The sequence below is a fragment of the Oncorhynchus mykiss genome, chromosome 15, assembly GCF_013265735.2.
Source record: "Oncorhynchus mykiss isolate Arlee chromosome 15, USDA_OmykA_1.1, whole genome shotgun sequence".
NCBI lineage: Eukaryota > Metazoa > Chordata > Actinopteri > Salmoniformes > Salmonidae > Oncorhynchus > Oncorhynchus mykiss.
Genome location: NC_048579.1, coordinates 22112165 through 22126673, shown reverse-complemented (window position 1 = coordinate 22126673; position 14509 = coordinate 22112165). Strand labels below are relative to the sequence as shown.

At 44.5% G+C, this 14509-nt stretch overlaps 1 protein-coding gene across 3 annotated transcripts in view; it reads right to left on the bottom strand.

The window, feature by feature from the left end:
• Positions 1-1303: 1303 nt before the first annotated feature.
• The window catches only part of tgfbr1b (transforming growth factor, beta receptor 1 b), a 63587-nt gene continuing 50381 nt past the window's right edge, over positions 1304-14509 (bottom strand). For 2 of the 3 annotated variants that reach the window (XM_036944065.1, XM_021562716.2), the window contains exons 4-9: positions 13063-13293; positions 12344-12511; positions 9721-9877; positions 6530-6654; positions 6063-6193; positions 1304-2276 (exon numbers count right to left, since the gene is read on the bottom strand). In XM_036944065.1, the coding sequence (XP_036799960.1) occupies positions 2151-2276; positions 6063-6193; positions 6530-6654; positions 9721-9877; positions 12344-12511; positions 13063-13293 (938 nt within the window). In that variant the 3' untranslated portion in view covers positions 1304-2150. The remainder of the gene's footprint in view (positions 2277-6062; positions 6194-6529; positions 6655-9720; positions 9878-12343; positions 12512-13062; positions 13294-14509) is intronic. The other variant, XM_036944066.1, reaches the window with a different exon arrangement.

Genomic DNA, 14509 nt, shown 5'->3' with positions numbered 1-14509 from the left:
GCACTATGCAGAAACCACTCTGCCACTTCCTGGATGCTAAAATTCTAATAGTTAGCCTAATTTCAGTTTGTGTGACCAAACAAGCAAGTATAGTTTAGAGAATCATTGTACCAAAACCACTGTGAAATTTTCCATAACCAAAAATAGTATATTTTCAGCTGTTTGAAGCTGGCGCACAAAACCAAAAGTAAAGCAAAAACTAAACTTAAAAACAGGAAGCACAGAAATAACACACATAGAACAGATCTACCGATTCTTAGACTTGCTTTCAAATGAGAATGACAGATCTATAATTCACATTTCTATATGAATTTTGACGGGTCGCCCAAAAAGTTGCATATTGCAGCTTTAAATCTGGTGCGATATTTAATTTTTTTCTTTATATATAATATTGACCCTACTTTATAATAGTTATTATTTATCATCTTACTTTTCACAAAACAAAAGCAATCCTGCCTCTCTCCATTGGTCCCTTAAGATTTGCTAAGCTGAAATGTGAAGCAGTTTACATAATGTTCCAGATAATTTTTATCCGTAAATGTACATTCTTGTAGTAGTAGAAAAAGTTGCACAAAAAAGGGGAAACCTATGGCTTAGTAAATATCCATTTGCTATATTTAAATGAATGTACTTCACCTTGTTTTTCTTTAAAGAGACATTTAAAACAATAAATGTGTGCCGTCACACACTCTGAAACAACCCCCCAAAAAAGTAGAATCCAACAATGCATGTTTATAGGGCAACTTCAGTAATGCTTGCGCTGTTTTTTCTTTCTCCTTAAAGCCACTTTGGAGGTGACCTGTGTAGTCCTGTGGGTACTAGCCCCACTATCAGTCTGATATTCCGTTTCTATAGTCCGGAGAGCTCTCCCATACAGCAGCGAGAGCGAGAGAGAGAGAGAGAGAGAGCGAGGGTAAAAATACATCCCTTGTTGCTGTTTTGATGAGGGTGGCTGGCAGCGGGGGGAGAGGGGGGTGGGTAGATGGCACCAGAGAGGCAGTATTGTGGCTGCCCCTGGCAGTGTGGCAAGGCCACATGTGTCCTTTCATGTGCATAGGAGGAGGAACACTCCCTGCTGCTCCTACAGCTCTGGGAGGGCTTCTGTCAAGTCTCCATGTGATCTTACACACCCACCCACACCAACACCCACCCACCCATCCACCCTCACACAGTAACTGACATGAGAGGGGAAGAAGGGGGGTAGGTTTAAAGCAGTGGCACTTTCAGGTTATCACCTGGCTCGGGAAGGCATGATGGCGACTGTCGAGCTGTTGTTGTCATAGTAGTAGCAGAGCAGAGTATATAAAATAGATACATTTTATCTATATTGCATATGCCATAGCATGTTGGCCAAGACTGAATGAGCTCATGTCCATTCTGTTTGCAAACAAAAACCAATAAGTTAAACTGACCTGTAGACCCCCTGTACCGTGATACCTAGGGAGAAGAGAAAGAAATACTAAAAAAAAAAGATGCAACATTTTCTAGAGAGATGAGTCCAACAGCACACCAGCATCTCTCCATGGAAAGAAACACAAATAATAACTCAATTAATATGCTCGTTTTTAAGTACCAGATGGTAAAAAAATAAACAAACTATAGTTCGTTCAGTCTTTTTCTTGGGCGGTTCTCGTCGAGTCCAAGCTACCTCGCCCAGTGGCAGAACATTCGTTGTTGGAATGGAGGCATTGTCACCTGAATGTTATGACCAGCAGTCGTGCAACCTTAGGGTTTTTCTTATGGGTCGTTGTTCCTTTCCTCTGGTTTCCGCAGAACAGCATTGAGAGATGGGTCTGTGGCAGGGTGGGACTACGTCGGCCTGTAATCACCCTGATAGGTAATTCACGAGCACTGGAGGAAGTGATCCCACCAATCTTGAGGACGGGGGGGGGGGTGGGGTTTGCACTGGCAAACATCCCTCCACCAGATCCATCCATCACCTCCGTGATACAGGAAATAGATCCACGCGCCGGTCGGTGGGGCGACGAGGAAACGATGCCGGCATTTAGGGAGTGGTCGGGGGATATCAGAGTAAAACTTCACCGAGCCGTCTCTCCTTTCAAACCAAGAGGAGGAACAGCGGAGCGAGAACTAATGATGGTAATAATAAAATAATAAGATTATGAATAATATAATAAGAGAAAGTGAGTCTACATCTTGATGCCCTCTGATTGGCTGAGCTGAGAAAGAGTCTTCTTGATGCGTAGCGCAGTGAGGCGGGCGGCTCCGTTGGCATACCAGCATTCCCTCATGATCTTAGCCATTACCCGCAGAGCCTGGAGGAAAGAGAGAGAAAAAACGTCACTAAAACAACGTGTTAGAACAGAGGTGTGTAGGAGTATTTATTATCATGACAATGATATTAGTAAACAGTGGTTTTGTATACCCAGAACAGAGAGCGGCAATATACCAGTGTGCATCACACACATAGGGAGTTCCCACCCCACCCTCCTCACTGCACCCAAACAAACACTTTTTGTTTAAGGAGAAACATAAATAGTGCAAGAACAATAGCAACTTTGCTTAACTATAGAAAGTACGGGGGGTGGCAGTTAAGAAAAAATGTCTTCCTGGGCCCCTGGGCTCTGAACCACTTACTGATGTTTTTATCGTTTCCACTGTTAGACTCCTGAGAGGCTTGGCTGTGGTCATTGGGTGTACAAGGAGACCCAATACCTACTTCAACAATAGCCCTGTTTTGCTCTCCTAAATTGAAAACCCTGGACCAATCTGATGCTCATTCTTCAAAAACTTGTTTAAAGGGATAGTTCGGGATTGTGGTAACGGTTCAAGATTGTGGCACCGAGCATACTAGGTGTACCCGAAGTCTTTGCATGAAACTAGTTAGCATTTGCTTGCAAAATGACCTGCCACTTCCTGCATACTGGATGCAGAGACATAAAACCACAAGTTCATCCAACTCTAGGGAAGTAGGTTCATTGCCAGGTTCAAATCCCCTTACCCTTAATTTCTTAAAAGGATAGTATGTTTTTTGGGGAGCTGGAATGAGACGCTGAATCATTTTGTTGCCAGCCTTGTAAACAGCATCTGTTTTCTGGCCATAATTTGTCTACATCTCTCAGAAACCTGTCGAGGACATAATCTTGGCGATTTCCACCAGTGCTTATTAAGACAGAGTGCACTCGTTTGGATTAACGCTGACAAATACTCTTCAGGAAGCTTTCTGACAAGTAGACCTCGCCGCCGCATCTGCTACGGTCTCTTAATACAACCCACGCCAGTGGCTATGTATACGCTCCAGTTGTGGGAGATGCCCGCAATTTGAATGGGCGTGTTTAACCACAGAGATCAGGTAATTCTGTGTGTGGAACTGTTCGGTTATGACTACTCATTTTGGTCATGTCCTAGCACTGTACTAGCGACAACGTCAACAGTGAAACACTTACACAATGCATATTTGAATGACGTTAAAATATTTAGGATTGATAATTGTGCATTTAAAAATTGTGAAATGCATTCAATTTGTTTAATGCAACAAAAAAAACGTTTTTGTGAACACATACCAATTGGTGTACGACTCGGAAATAAAATAAATCGAAAATGTACCAATACCCTATGGATAAGAGTAAGAGACAGGCTAGAGAGATACACACTATAAAAAAAACACACTATTGTTTCAGAAGCTGTGGCATTACCCAAGTTCACATGTTGAGACCCTGGGACATTCAATACAGTTGGGACTCATAGAAAGATCCCCACTGATCTAAGAGTCTAGACTTTCCCTATTTAGTTCCAAATATTTTGCTTCCCTATTCAGTAATAGTATTAGTGATAGCCTGGTTGTGGGAGAAGTCTGGCACAGTAGTAGCAGAGCAGCAGCAGCCCACCACGGTCCCTCACCTCCCCCACAATCTGCTGCAGTGTGTTGACAAACATAGATTACACTGACTCACATCCAGCAGGGCCTTTTCAGCAGCTAGTCTCCACGCTGGCTACTGCTTTAAGAAGCATTCACAGCGCTCTCTGTTTTGTATGCCTGAATGGACTCAAGGCCAGGCATAATCCTGACACCTAGAAATGACTAAGTGTGCATCTGACTGGAACGGTACCCTATTACCTACATAGTGGACTACTTTTGATATAGTGCACTACTTTGGACTAGGGGGCTCTGGTCTGGCCCAAATCTGTATCGACCAGACTTTTCATACCCAACGTGTGGTTCTGATGAAACAGATTGACTGGATAAGAGGATTCTTCTCCAGAGTGGGAAACAGGAGAGGGGTGAGTCATGTGAGAAGAACGCACAGGGGAGATGTTATCTGGAGAGTTCACAAGGCCACCGTGGGGCTGTGGGCTGGAAACCACAGGAACGCCCCAGTGACTAGCTAGCTAAAGAGCACAGAGGGATGTGTGTGTGTGTGCACTTTACTGCACGTACGCACACATGTAGTATGCAAACCGAATACACACACACTGTGTGCAAACTGACTAGACACACACACACACCTCCCTGAAACCATAGCTTGTGGTGAGACAGAGCGGTTTTTCAGGGTCATGCTGTCAGACACAAAACAAGGCTGGGAAGGCTCTCCACATGTCACGCTCTGCCTGACTCAGAGAAAACAAAGAGTCTCTCACTAAATACCAAAACTACCCTAGCAGCCCAAACCACCTGTATGAACATAAGCAGCAGTTTGGTCTGTCTGCAAAGGAAGTCCTCTGAGAAGTCATTACGAGGATAATCTGTACCTCATCATAAACTACACCACTGTCTGTTTGGAGAGGGTGCCCCAAGGTGGTCCCCTCACTATTCTCTGCTCTATCCAACCAGACAGACACACTCCTCCTCTCAGTCCTTCTCCTACTGGTCGTATTGTTGTTGGCAGGGTGTGGCTGACTCACCGTGGCGGTGCAACACGCCAGTCTCAACAAAAGGCATCTGTGTTTACGGCCTGACCTGGGAACGAGTGGCGGCCGCTGAGGCGCCATCTGCCCATTGGCACATTAAACCACTGCCCCCTCAGCCGTAGCTAGCCTCAATTAAAACCCGGGAAAGAAGAGGAGAATGACTTTCCTCTGGCTGTATATTTCAATTTTGGGGTGGTTTATGCTAGGCCTATGCTAAACTGAGATTCTCCAATGAAAGCGTTTCTCAGTCCGAGATTTGGCTTAATCTGTTTCTGGGAAACCAGACCTGTATGTCTTGACATATTATGTTAGTTGTACTGTACGATTGGTACTGGCATGCTACATTGCTTAGTATTTGTGTTGCCGTAGGTTGCATGTATGTATTCATCTTAATTATAAATACTTTTTTTTTTTATAAAAAGGTTTTTGGTATGGGGACAACTTAGCAAACAACTTGTCTGGCCAAGGCAGAAATATAGAATATAGCTTAATATCTATACCCATTAGACTATTATTTTGGTATCAGGGACATCTTTCTCTCCGGTTGATCGATCATTGTCTTGTCACTGTGTTGTGTTGAATGGCAGGTGCAGCACAGTCACAGCAGCTTGGCAGCCATAAAGGCATGGTCGTAGTGGCCAGATTAGATTACAAGATTGTATTACTTTGGATTGGCTCTAATCTAATTGTTCGGTTTTACAGGCAATAAACAGGAACACCAATAAACAGAGAGGATGAAAGAAAGAGCAAAAGAGGGGGAAAAAAGAGCCTTGTAAACAGAGTGTGATGCCGTGAAAGAGGGAAACCTGAGACAGAGGGGAGAAACGCAGCACACTTTCTTCCCCTCGGGGTGGATGGTTACTCTCTGAGGGAGGGACTGCGGTGCTACTGAGGAGAGCGGGAAACACTAGCTTGTGAGACCAGTCTTATTGAGATCGATAGACGCATGGGAGAGTTTCAGGTTTGTGGGCTGCGATCGTTCTTGGTTTAAACGCATCATGTCATGTGGATTTTCAGTTGATGAAATTGGCTAGTTATTATGGCTGCAAAGAGAAGACACTACACATTTCTTAAGGTGAGCCGTACCTCAGAACTTGGAATGTGAATGGTTTAAAAACCAAAGCAATAAAAATAAAAGCATTTTTAATGGTATGAAGGTCCTGTGTGTGTGTGTGTGTGTGTGTGTGACGTACCTCACAGCTCTGCCAACGGTTTGGAATGTTGGGCCGTAGCTTCTGCTCACACACCACCCTCCTCATCTCCTCTACAGAAGGGTCTGACTGCACCAGGTCATGGTATGGCAGCTGGTAGTCTTCAACGATGCCTGACGCAAATCACGTCAGACGCGTTAAAATACATCACAAACCGCTGACGGTACTTACAACACAATACAACAAATGTTTATTATCCCTCGAGGGAAATGTGTTTGTCCTCCGCACAGTATATATCATAAACATCCCAGAGGAAGTAGCTCATGTACTTCAAAAAGGAAATGTATGTGATTTGTATATACAGTGATAATCCAACAGAACCAGAGAATTAGTTCATGAACTAATAAACTTGCTATGCGCCATCATATTACTCACCAACTGTTGATATCGGGGGCGCAACAGACAGTGAATTAATAACGGAGGATCTACAGGGGGACCAACGCACGTACCTGCTAGAGAGCATCTACTGGCTATCTCCCAGAAAACCAAGCCCATGGCGTAGATATCTGCCCTCTTAAATGACTCAAAATGCTTCATGTTTATCGAGTCGTCCAGCACCTCTGGTGCCATATACCTGGAGAGAGAGAGAGAGAGAGAGACAGAGACAGAGACAGAGACAGAGACAGAGACAGAGAGAGAGAGAGAGAGAGAGAGAGAAAAAGAGACAGAGAGAGACACAGAGAGAGACACAGAGAGAGACACAGAGAGAGACAGAGAGAGACAGAGAGAGACACAGAGAGACACAGAGAGACACAGAGAGACACAGAGAGACACAGAGAGACACAGAGAGACACAGAGAGAGACACAGAGAGAGAGAGAGAGAGAGAGAGAGAGAGAGAGAGAGAAGAGAGAAGAGAGAAGAGAGAAGAGAGAAGAGAGAAGAGAGAAGAGAGAAGAGAGAGGAGAGAGGAGAGAGGGAGAGAAGAGACAGAGAGACAGAGAGACAGAGAGACAGAGAGACAGAGAGACAGAGAGACAGAGAGACAGAGAGACAGAGAGACAGAGAGACAGAGAGACAGAGAGACAGAGAGACAGAGAGACAGAGAGACAGAGAGAGAGAGAGAGAGAGAGAGAGAGAGAGAGAGAGAGAGAGAAACGGCAAGGTTGGTTAGATACTACAGTAGACTGACCGCGCACACACACTTATGCACCGTCTTATGCAGCATTCAATTCACAACCTTCCACACTGAGCAAAAATGTCTTCAATTGAATTCCTTGAGCTGGAGTTTCATAATGACAATAAAAAAAAACATCAAAAGGTTTGGTGTCAATACACCTACAAACACCCCGTGCATTTGAGAGCGTTTCAGAAATGCTCATATCACAGAGCAGTTAGAAGTGAATCAATATTTGCCCAACACACTCAGAGCAATAAAAGACACAATCATTCCTCTGATTTTAATTTTTACAATTTCAAACAAAAAACTGATTATATCCTCTGCTAGGCCGCCAGGCGTGTTTTCCAAACACAGCTTCTCAGAGAGATATGAGACATTGTCTTCCTCAGCATTTGTAGATGAACAACATTCTTGATAACCAGAAAATCTCTCCGGTTGGCACAGATGGACAATCAGTTTCCCCTCCTCCAGATTCTCACCTGCACCATTAGACCTCAAACACAAAACTGACAGATCAGTTTCTGGGTCAATCTCTCTAATACTGTCGTTAGAGAAAGGACATTTTGTTCCTTAAGAAGGAATCCCAGATTCCCAGCTGGAGATGAGAGCGAATGTTTTGGGAAGGGGGCTACCCTCCCCTCTGTAAAGTTGGGAGCCACCGGAAGGAAGGGTGTTAGCGCTGCGGCGCTGGGCCTAATCTCCCTCCCCAGTCCCAGAGCCGTGAGCCTCACTAAGCCTCACAGATTCCAGTGGGCCAGCTGAACAGAGACAGACAGACACAGAGCCAGCCAGGACCACAACACAACCACCCGCCGCAAAGAGAAAGGGGGTCTCCCGTGCTACGCCAGAACGGTAGAAAAACTCTTGACATTGTCTACCAGCGCCAATGTGTCAGTGCACTAATTAATGCAGCTCCACCACCTACCGACAATGACCATAGTAAACTGTGGTAATGCCATCGACCCCCCACCCCCATCTACGACTCAGTATTGGTTCTGCAGCATTGATCCCCCCCCCCCCCCCCTCACGCCCACAGTCCCCATTCCTCAGCCCCAGGGCAATGCTACATGAAACATGAGTGCGGTGGGAGGAAAGATAGGGGACATGTTTCTAGCAGGGCTTCACAAGTAGGACATATATTTTTACTCGTCCAAAAGCTCAAGTCAATTGTCAAAAAAAGAAGAAAAAAAATAGGTCTGCAACACCATTTTTACATCATCGTACGATGCAAGGAACCACCTTCCAAAATAAAATGCTGTACTATCTTTTTCACCACAGAGAATCAGATAAAAATGTAGGCTACACCTATTGGCTTCTTTGCCTATTCAAGTCTGCTTCAAAATACAACACTGCCCCTATAAGGCTCTGTTGGAGGATGGTTGGTTACCCTTGGTAGCCTATAAAATATTACAATTACAACCAAATACTAAAATAATACCCTCCAGGGCTCGAAAATTAAGGGTATCCCGAAAAGGAAAAAAAACATGTCTACAGTTCAAAACAGACCCTGGGACAGTTCTGGGATGAACCACTGCATAGAATGTATATCTTTTTTTAAAGCAGAGGCTGATAAAACAGAACAGACCGTTTAGCTTAAAATGTTGATCAAGTATATTTCTTCATATTATAAACTCAACAATGCGCATATGGCCGCATGAATGTTCCAAAATGCAATTACTGGGAAAATGGCTAGCGGTTTCATGTGACAGATATGAAAATATATTTTAGAAATTAAGAAAGAGGGGAGATCTAAAGATGAATCAGCATGGGTTACTAAAAGGACTAGGATTATGCCTTTGGCTGCTGGACAATAAAATAACATTGATTTAAAAACCAAGAAAACACAAGAAAAATGCTGGTTTCAATGGCATATTATGGGTCTTTAAAATAATTCCCTCAACATTTCTATGGTTGTATTTTGGCCTGGCTACTTTGAAACAAGACCTGGTTTCATAAAACATCACTGTTGCTGCTGCAGTGAGGTAGAGACGGCGCATTTGTATGGGCAGCGTGTTCCCATGTAATTACTCACGCCGTGTGCTCCTCCTCTCCTGTCCTCCTTCCCTCGCAGCTGCCCTCCCTCCCTACCTGCTACCGATTTCACAGCACCTTCACCTATTACGGCGAGCAGTAGTTGTTGGAGCTGGGAGTCGGGGTGATGGCTCCAGTCACTATGAATGACGACTCGAAAGAGGCCGCCCCTGGGGACTCCAGTTACCTTTGAGTTTCACACACTGTGGTTGGGGGCTTGGCAGCACTCTGGAGCCAGAATGGACGAACAGTTTACAAGGCACCTCCACCTCCCACCACATCATTACAAACAATGACAGCTCGTGGAGCCAGAATGGCCGCCAAAGGGCTCCTGTTACCTTTTGATTCCCGTTCCAACGTCGAGGGGGGAGTAGTTTGAAGTCGCCACTAACCACATCAAAGAGCCGGCATGGCGACTCAGTCATATCATATTGCCAGGCCAAATAACAGGCATAAGAGGGCAGCGGAGCCCAAATGGGGAGTCCAGTTACCTTTTGGTTCCTACTCTGTGGTTGGGGGCGATGTCGATGGTGTCAGTGGCGGAGTCGTGGCGCACGGCCAGGCCCAAGTCAGCGATGCAGCATGTCCCGCTCTTCTTCACCAGGATGTTCTTAGATTTCAGGTCCCTGTGGGCGATGGCCGGCTTCCCTGGAATTGGGGGGGGGGGGGATGGAAGAAGAGAGAAAGGAAGAAGAGTGGGAGAGGAGAAGAAGGAAGAAGAAAGAGTGGGAAAGAGAAAAAAAGAGATGAGAGTGGGAGAAGAGAGGGTGGGAAAGAGAGGGTGGGAACAGGAGAGGAAGAGAGGGAAGGAAGGAGAGAGAGCGACAGAGGGGACAAAAAAGAGAGAGAAATTAGATTGAGAGCTCACTGATGCAAAGGTCGGACAGTGAGAGGAGAAAAAATGAAAAGATAAAGACTGCCTGTCCCCGCTGGTGCCTACATGATTGTATTTGACATAGGAGTGGAGAGAGTGGGGGTGCATCTCAATAGTCTTAAGTGGTCTCCTCTCCTTACTCCTTGTATCCGTACTGATCTGAAAAAACTGGACAGCTGAAAGCACACTCTTTGCATTGGCATATCCTGCATCTTCAGATAGAAAATAAAGTTTACATACACTTAGGTTGGTGTCATTAAAACTTGTTTTTCAACCACTCCACAAATTTCTTGTTAACAAACTATAGTTTCGTCAAATTGGTTAGGACATCTAATTTGTACATGACAAGTAATTTTTCCAACAATTGTTTACAGAGATTATTTCACTTATCATTCACTGTATCACAATTTCAGTGGGTCAGAAGTTTACATACACTTAGTTGACTGTGCCTTAAAACAGCTTGGAAAATTACAGAAAATGATGTCATGGCTTTAGAACCTTCTGATAAATGATGTCAATTAGCCTGAGTCAATTGGAGGTGTACCTACTAATTGAGTGTATGTAAACTTCTGACCCACTGGGAATGCAATAAAAAAAAAAGCTGAAATAAATCACTACTATTATTCTGACATTTCACATTCGTAAAATAAAGCGCCGATCCTAACTGACCTAAAACAGGGAATTTTTACTAGGATTAAATGTCAGGAACAGTAAAAAAACAAAAAGGGAAAAAAAAGAAGAACGTTTAACTGTATTTGGCTACGGTGTATGTAAACTTCAGACTTCAACTGTATATATGCACACACTACCAGTCAAAAGTTTTAGAACACCTACTCATTCAAGGGTTTTTCTTTATTTATTTTTGTACTATTCTCTATATTGTAGAATAATAGTGAAGACATCAAAACTATGAAATAACACATATGGAATTATGTAGTAATCAAAAAGTGTTAAATCAAAATATATTTTATATTGAGATTCTAGAAAGTAGTCACCCTTTGCCTTGACAGCTTTGCACTCTCTCAACCAGCTTCATGAGGTAGTCACCGGGAATGCATTTCAATTAACAGGTGTGCCTTCTTAAAAGTACATTTGTGAAATTTCTTTCCTTTTTAATGTGGTGGTATACAGAAGACAGCCCTATTTGGTAAAAGACCAAGTCCATATTATGGCAAGAACAAGCACTATGATGAAACTGGCTCTCATGAGGACCGCTGCAGAGGACATGTTAATCAGAGTTACCAACCTGTTCAGAGGAGATTGCATGAAATCAGGCCTTCATGGTCGAATTGCTGCAAAGAAACCACTACTAAAAGGACACCAATACTAAAGAAGAGACTTGCTTGGGCCAAGAAACATGAGCAATGGACATTAGATCGGTGGAAATCTGTCCTTTGGTCTGATGAGTCCAAATTTGAGATATTTTGTTCCAACCGCCGTGTTTTTGTGAGACGCTGTGTGGGTGAACAGATGATCTCCACATGTGTATTTCCCACCGTAAAGCATGGAGGAGAAGGTGTTATGGTGTGGGGGTGCTTTGCTGGTGACACTAAGTAATTTATTTAGAATTTTGGGACTATCGTTTGTTTTTCAACAGGACAATAACATAACTCACCTCCAGGCTGTGTAAGGGCTATTTGACCAAGAAGGAGAGTGATGGAGTGCTGCATCAGATGACCTGGCCTCCACAATCACCCAACCTCAGCCCATTTGAGATGGTTTGGGATGGGTCGGACCGCAAAGTGAAGGAAAAACAGCCAAACAAGTGCTCAGCATGTGGAACTCCTTCAAGACTTTTTCCAGGTGAAGCTGGTTGAGAGAATGCTAAGAGTGTGCAAAGCTGTCATCAAGGTAAAGGGTGGCTTTTTGAAGGATCTCAAATATAAAGTATTTTGATTTGTTTAACATGATTCCATATGTGTTATTTCATAGTTGATGTCTTCACTTCGCTTGTCATCATAGTCAAACGTCCAAGTTCCCCTTTCTATGCCCATGATACAAACCTAATGTGTGAACATTATGATTAGAGTACAGATATATGTATGAAGTATTGTATGCATGTCATTTGGTGGCTATGTTACACACAGTTTGTAACACATTACTATTCTACGTGAAGCCAAAAGGCAAATGTTCCGACTCCCATCTCTTGACAAAGAGTAAAGTCCTCAGTCGCTGATTGGTGGGTGTTGCTGTCACCAGTCACTGATTGACTGTGATTGGTCAACATAGCTGTTACTCACCTTGCGTGCCAACGATCTCCATGTGGAGGTGGGCCAGGCCGCTGGCAGTGGACAGGGAAAGTTTGATCATGCCCTCCACGGTGACGGTGTAGCGGTTCAGGTAGTCAAACAAAGAGCCATGCTCATGGTAGTCTGATACCAGCCACAGCTGGGTCCATGTCCCATTATCTGGAAAGAGAAGGGGGTAACAGAAAGAGGGAGGGGAGAGGGATACATGTACAGAGAGATAAAGTAGAGTAAGATGAGTGAGAGAAAAACAAAAAGAAACAGACAGACCGAGAAAGACCGAGTGACCGAGGGAGGGAAAGACAGAGCGAGAGAGCGAGAGAGAGACAGACAGAGAGAGGGAGGGAGGGGGAGGTTAATGAACACAGTGAGTTGGTTCTCCTCAGAGCAATGTAATGTTACCTCCAGATGGTCAGAGAGAGCTCAGACCAGCTGGACTGAGCACAACTACTACAACCGACTCTAGAAACACACACACACCTACCCTGGCTCTCTAGCAGGGATTCTGCACTGAGATCACTAGACTGCATCCAAATATGCTGAAGTGAACCTTTATCATGATTATCAAACCGTTACAAGCCCACACCAGCACGTTCTACCATATCCTAAACCCTAATAGAGGGGCATTACGAATCGTCCGGCAAGTAAAAACAATAAAAAAGCGCCCCTACAAGTGGTTTTACTCTTTAGAGGTGAGCTGTGATTGGTCGTACCTTTGTTGTCGGCAGCGATGAAGCCCAGGATGTTCTCGTGACGCAGCATGACTGTCTGGTAGATCTCAGCCTCGCGGAACCACGAGCGCTCCTCGCGGGACGAGAAGATCTTGACCGCCACCTCTTCGTCTCGCCACTTCCCCCGCCACACCTCGCCGAAGCGGCCCTTCCCGATGCTCTCCTGGAGGATGATGGTCCGGGCTATGGTCCTCTGAACCAGCAGGGGCAGACCTGGGAGGAAGAAGATGGTTTAGAAATGCGCTACAAAACGGGACTGGTCACTCGCTAGCAATGTACATAGGTAACAACTTCTGCTTAAGAAAGAAGTAATCCAAAGGACGACGTCATGAAAATGACCAGGAACTAACCTCAGTGTACAAAGTGATTGGCTAATTGTCTGTGCTGCGGCTTTTCGGACAATATTCAGCAAATGCATTTCTTTATTTTTAATTTTTTTTGAAACCTTAAACATATTGAAACTGAAACCGTCACAAACAGGCCAGAGTTGTGCTCCTGAGTAAATATATCTATCGCTCTCTTTAATTTCACCAGCTGGACCATCAGCTATTTACTGTGGGGCCTGCAGGGAGGGGTTGAGAAGTTGAAAGCCGCAGGTACTAGCAGCAGCAGAAATAGCCAGGCTGTAGAGGCCGTGGAGGTCAGGGCCGTTAGAAGCCAAACCGAGCTTAGGTTGTGGTGGGCTAGCTAGCTGTATGAGGAGAGAGGAGAGCAGGGAGGAGACAGATGGGGTCACTATGATCCTAGCAGGGTCTGATGTTCACTAGATGTGTGCCGTGACATCCTGGAAAATAATATTTTAGTCTACATGCTACATGAGTGGACTGAGTGCCTTGGTTTTTCCATGACTATAGTAGGCCCCTAAATCGTACTTTTGAAAGTCTTTCGTCTGTGCCGTGCTCCTCATCCTTTTTTTCCGTGTGTACTTAATTCAGGCAGACTGTGGATTTATCCACCTGCTTCGACAAAGAGCAAAACATTAAGCTGGGTAATTTAAGATCCCATTCTGAAAATGAAAAATCCACTCTAAAAGCCGGAAAAAAGGAGCCACTGACAGGTTTGTCAAATTCAGTTAGACTGTGGACTTAACTGGTCCTCCAGTTTTGATATCTTGCAGAAAGTACAAATCAACTTGGTCCTAGAATGGAAAATCCTACAAATTATAACTAAAAATCTATTCACACTTTCGCGCAAAAAGTCCCAAGAAGTTGATTCTGAATCAAATCCAGGTATCCTAGAGGTAGAGGTGTGGATTTCTCTGCCAGTCCTGATAGTGAGCTGTTAATTGCTGGTCGGAACAAGAAGACAAGGTTTCCGCGTGCCAGTTCTCTCACCACGTCCCTTGGCTGGCGTCTGGGGTTGAGAGCAGCTTTACAGCCGCTCTGTGTTAGCGCCGCCCAGTCAATAGAGCCACAGGCCGCACCGCTTC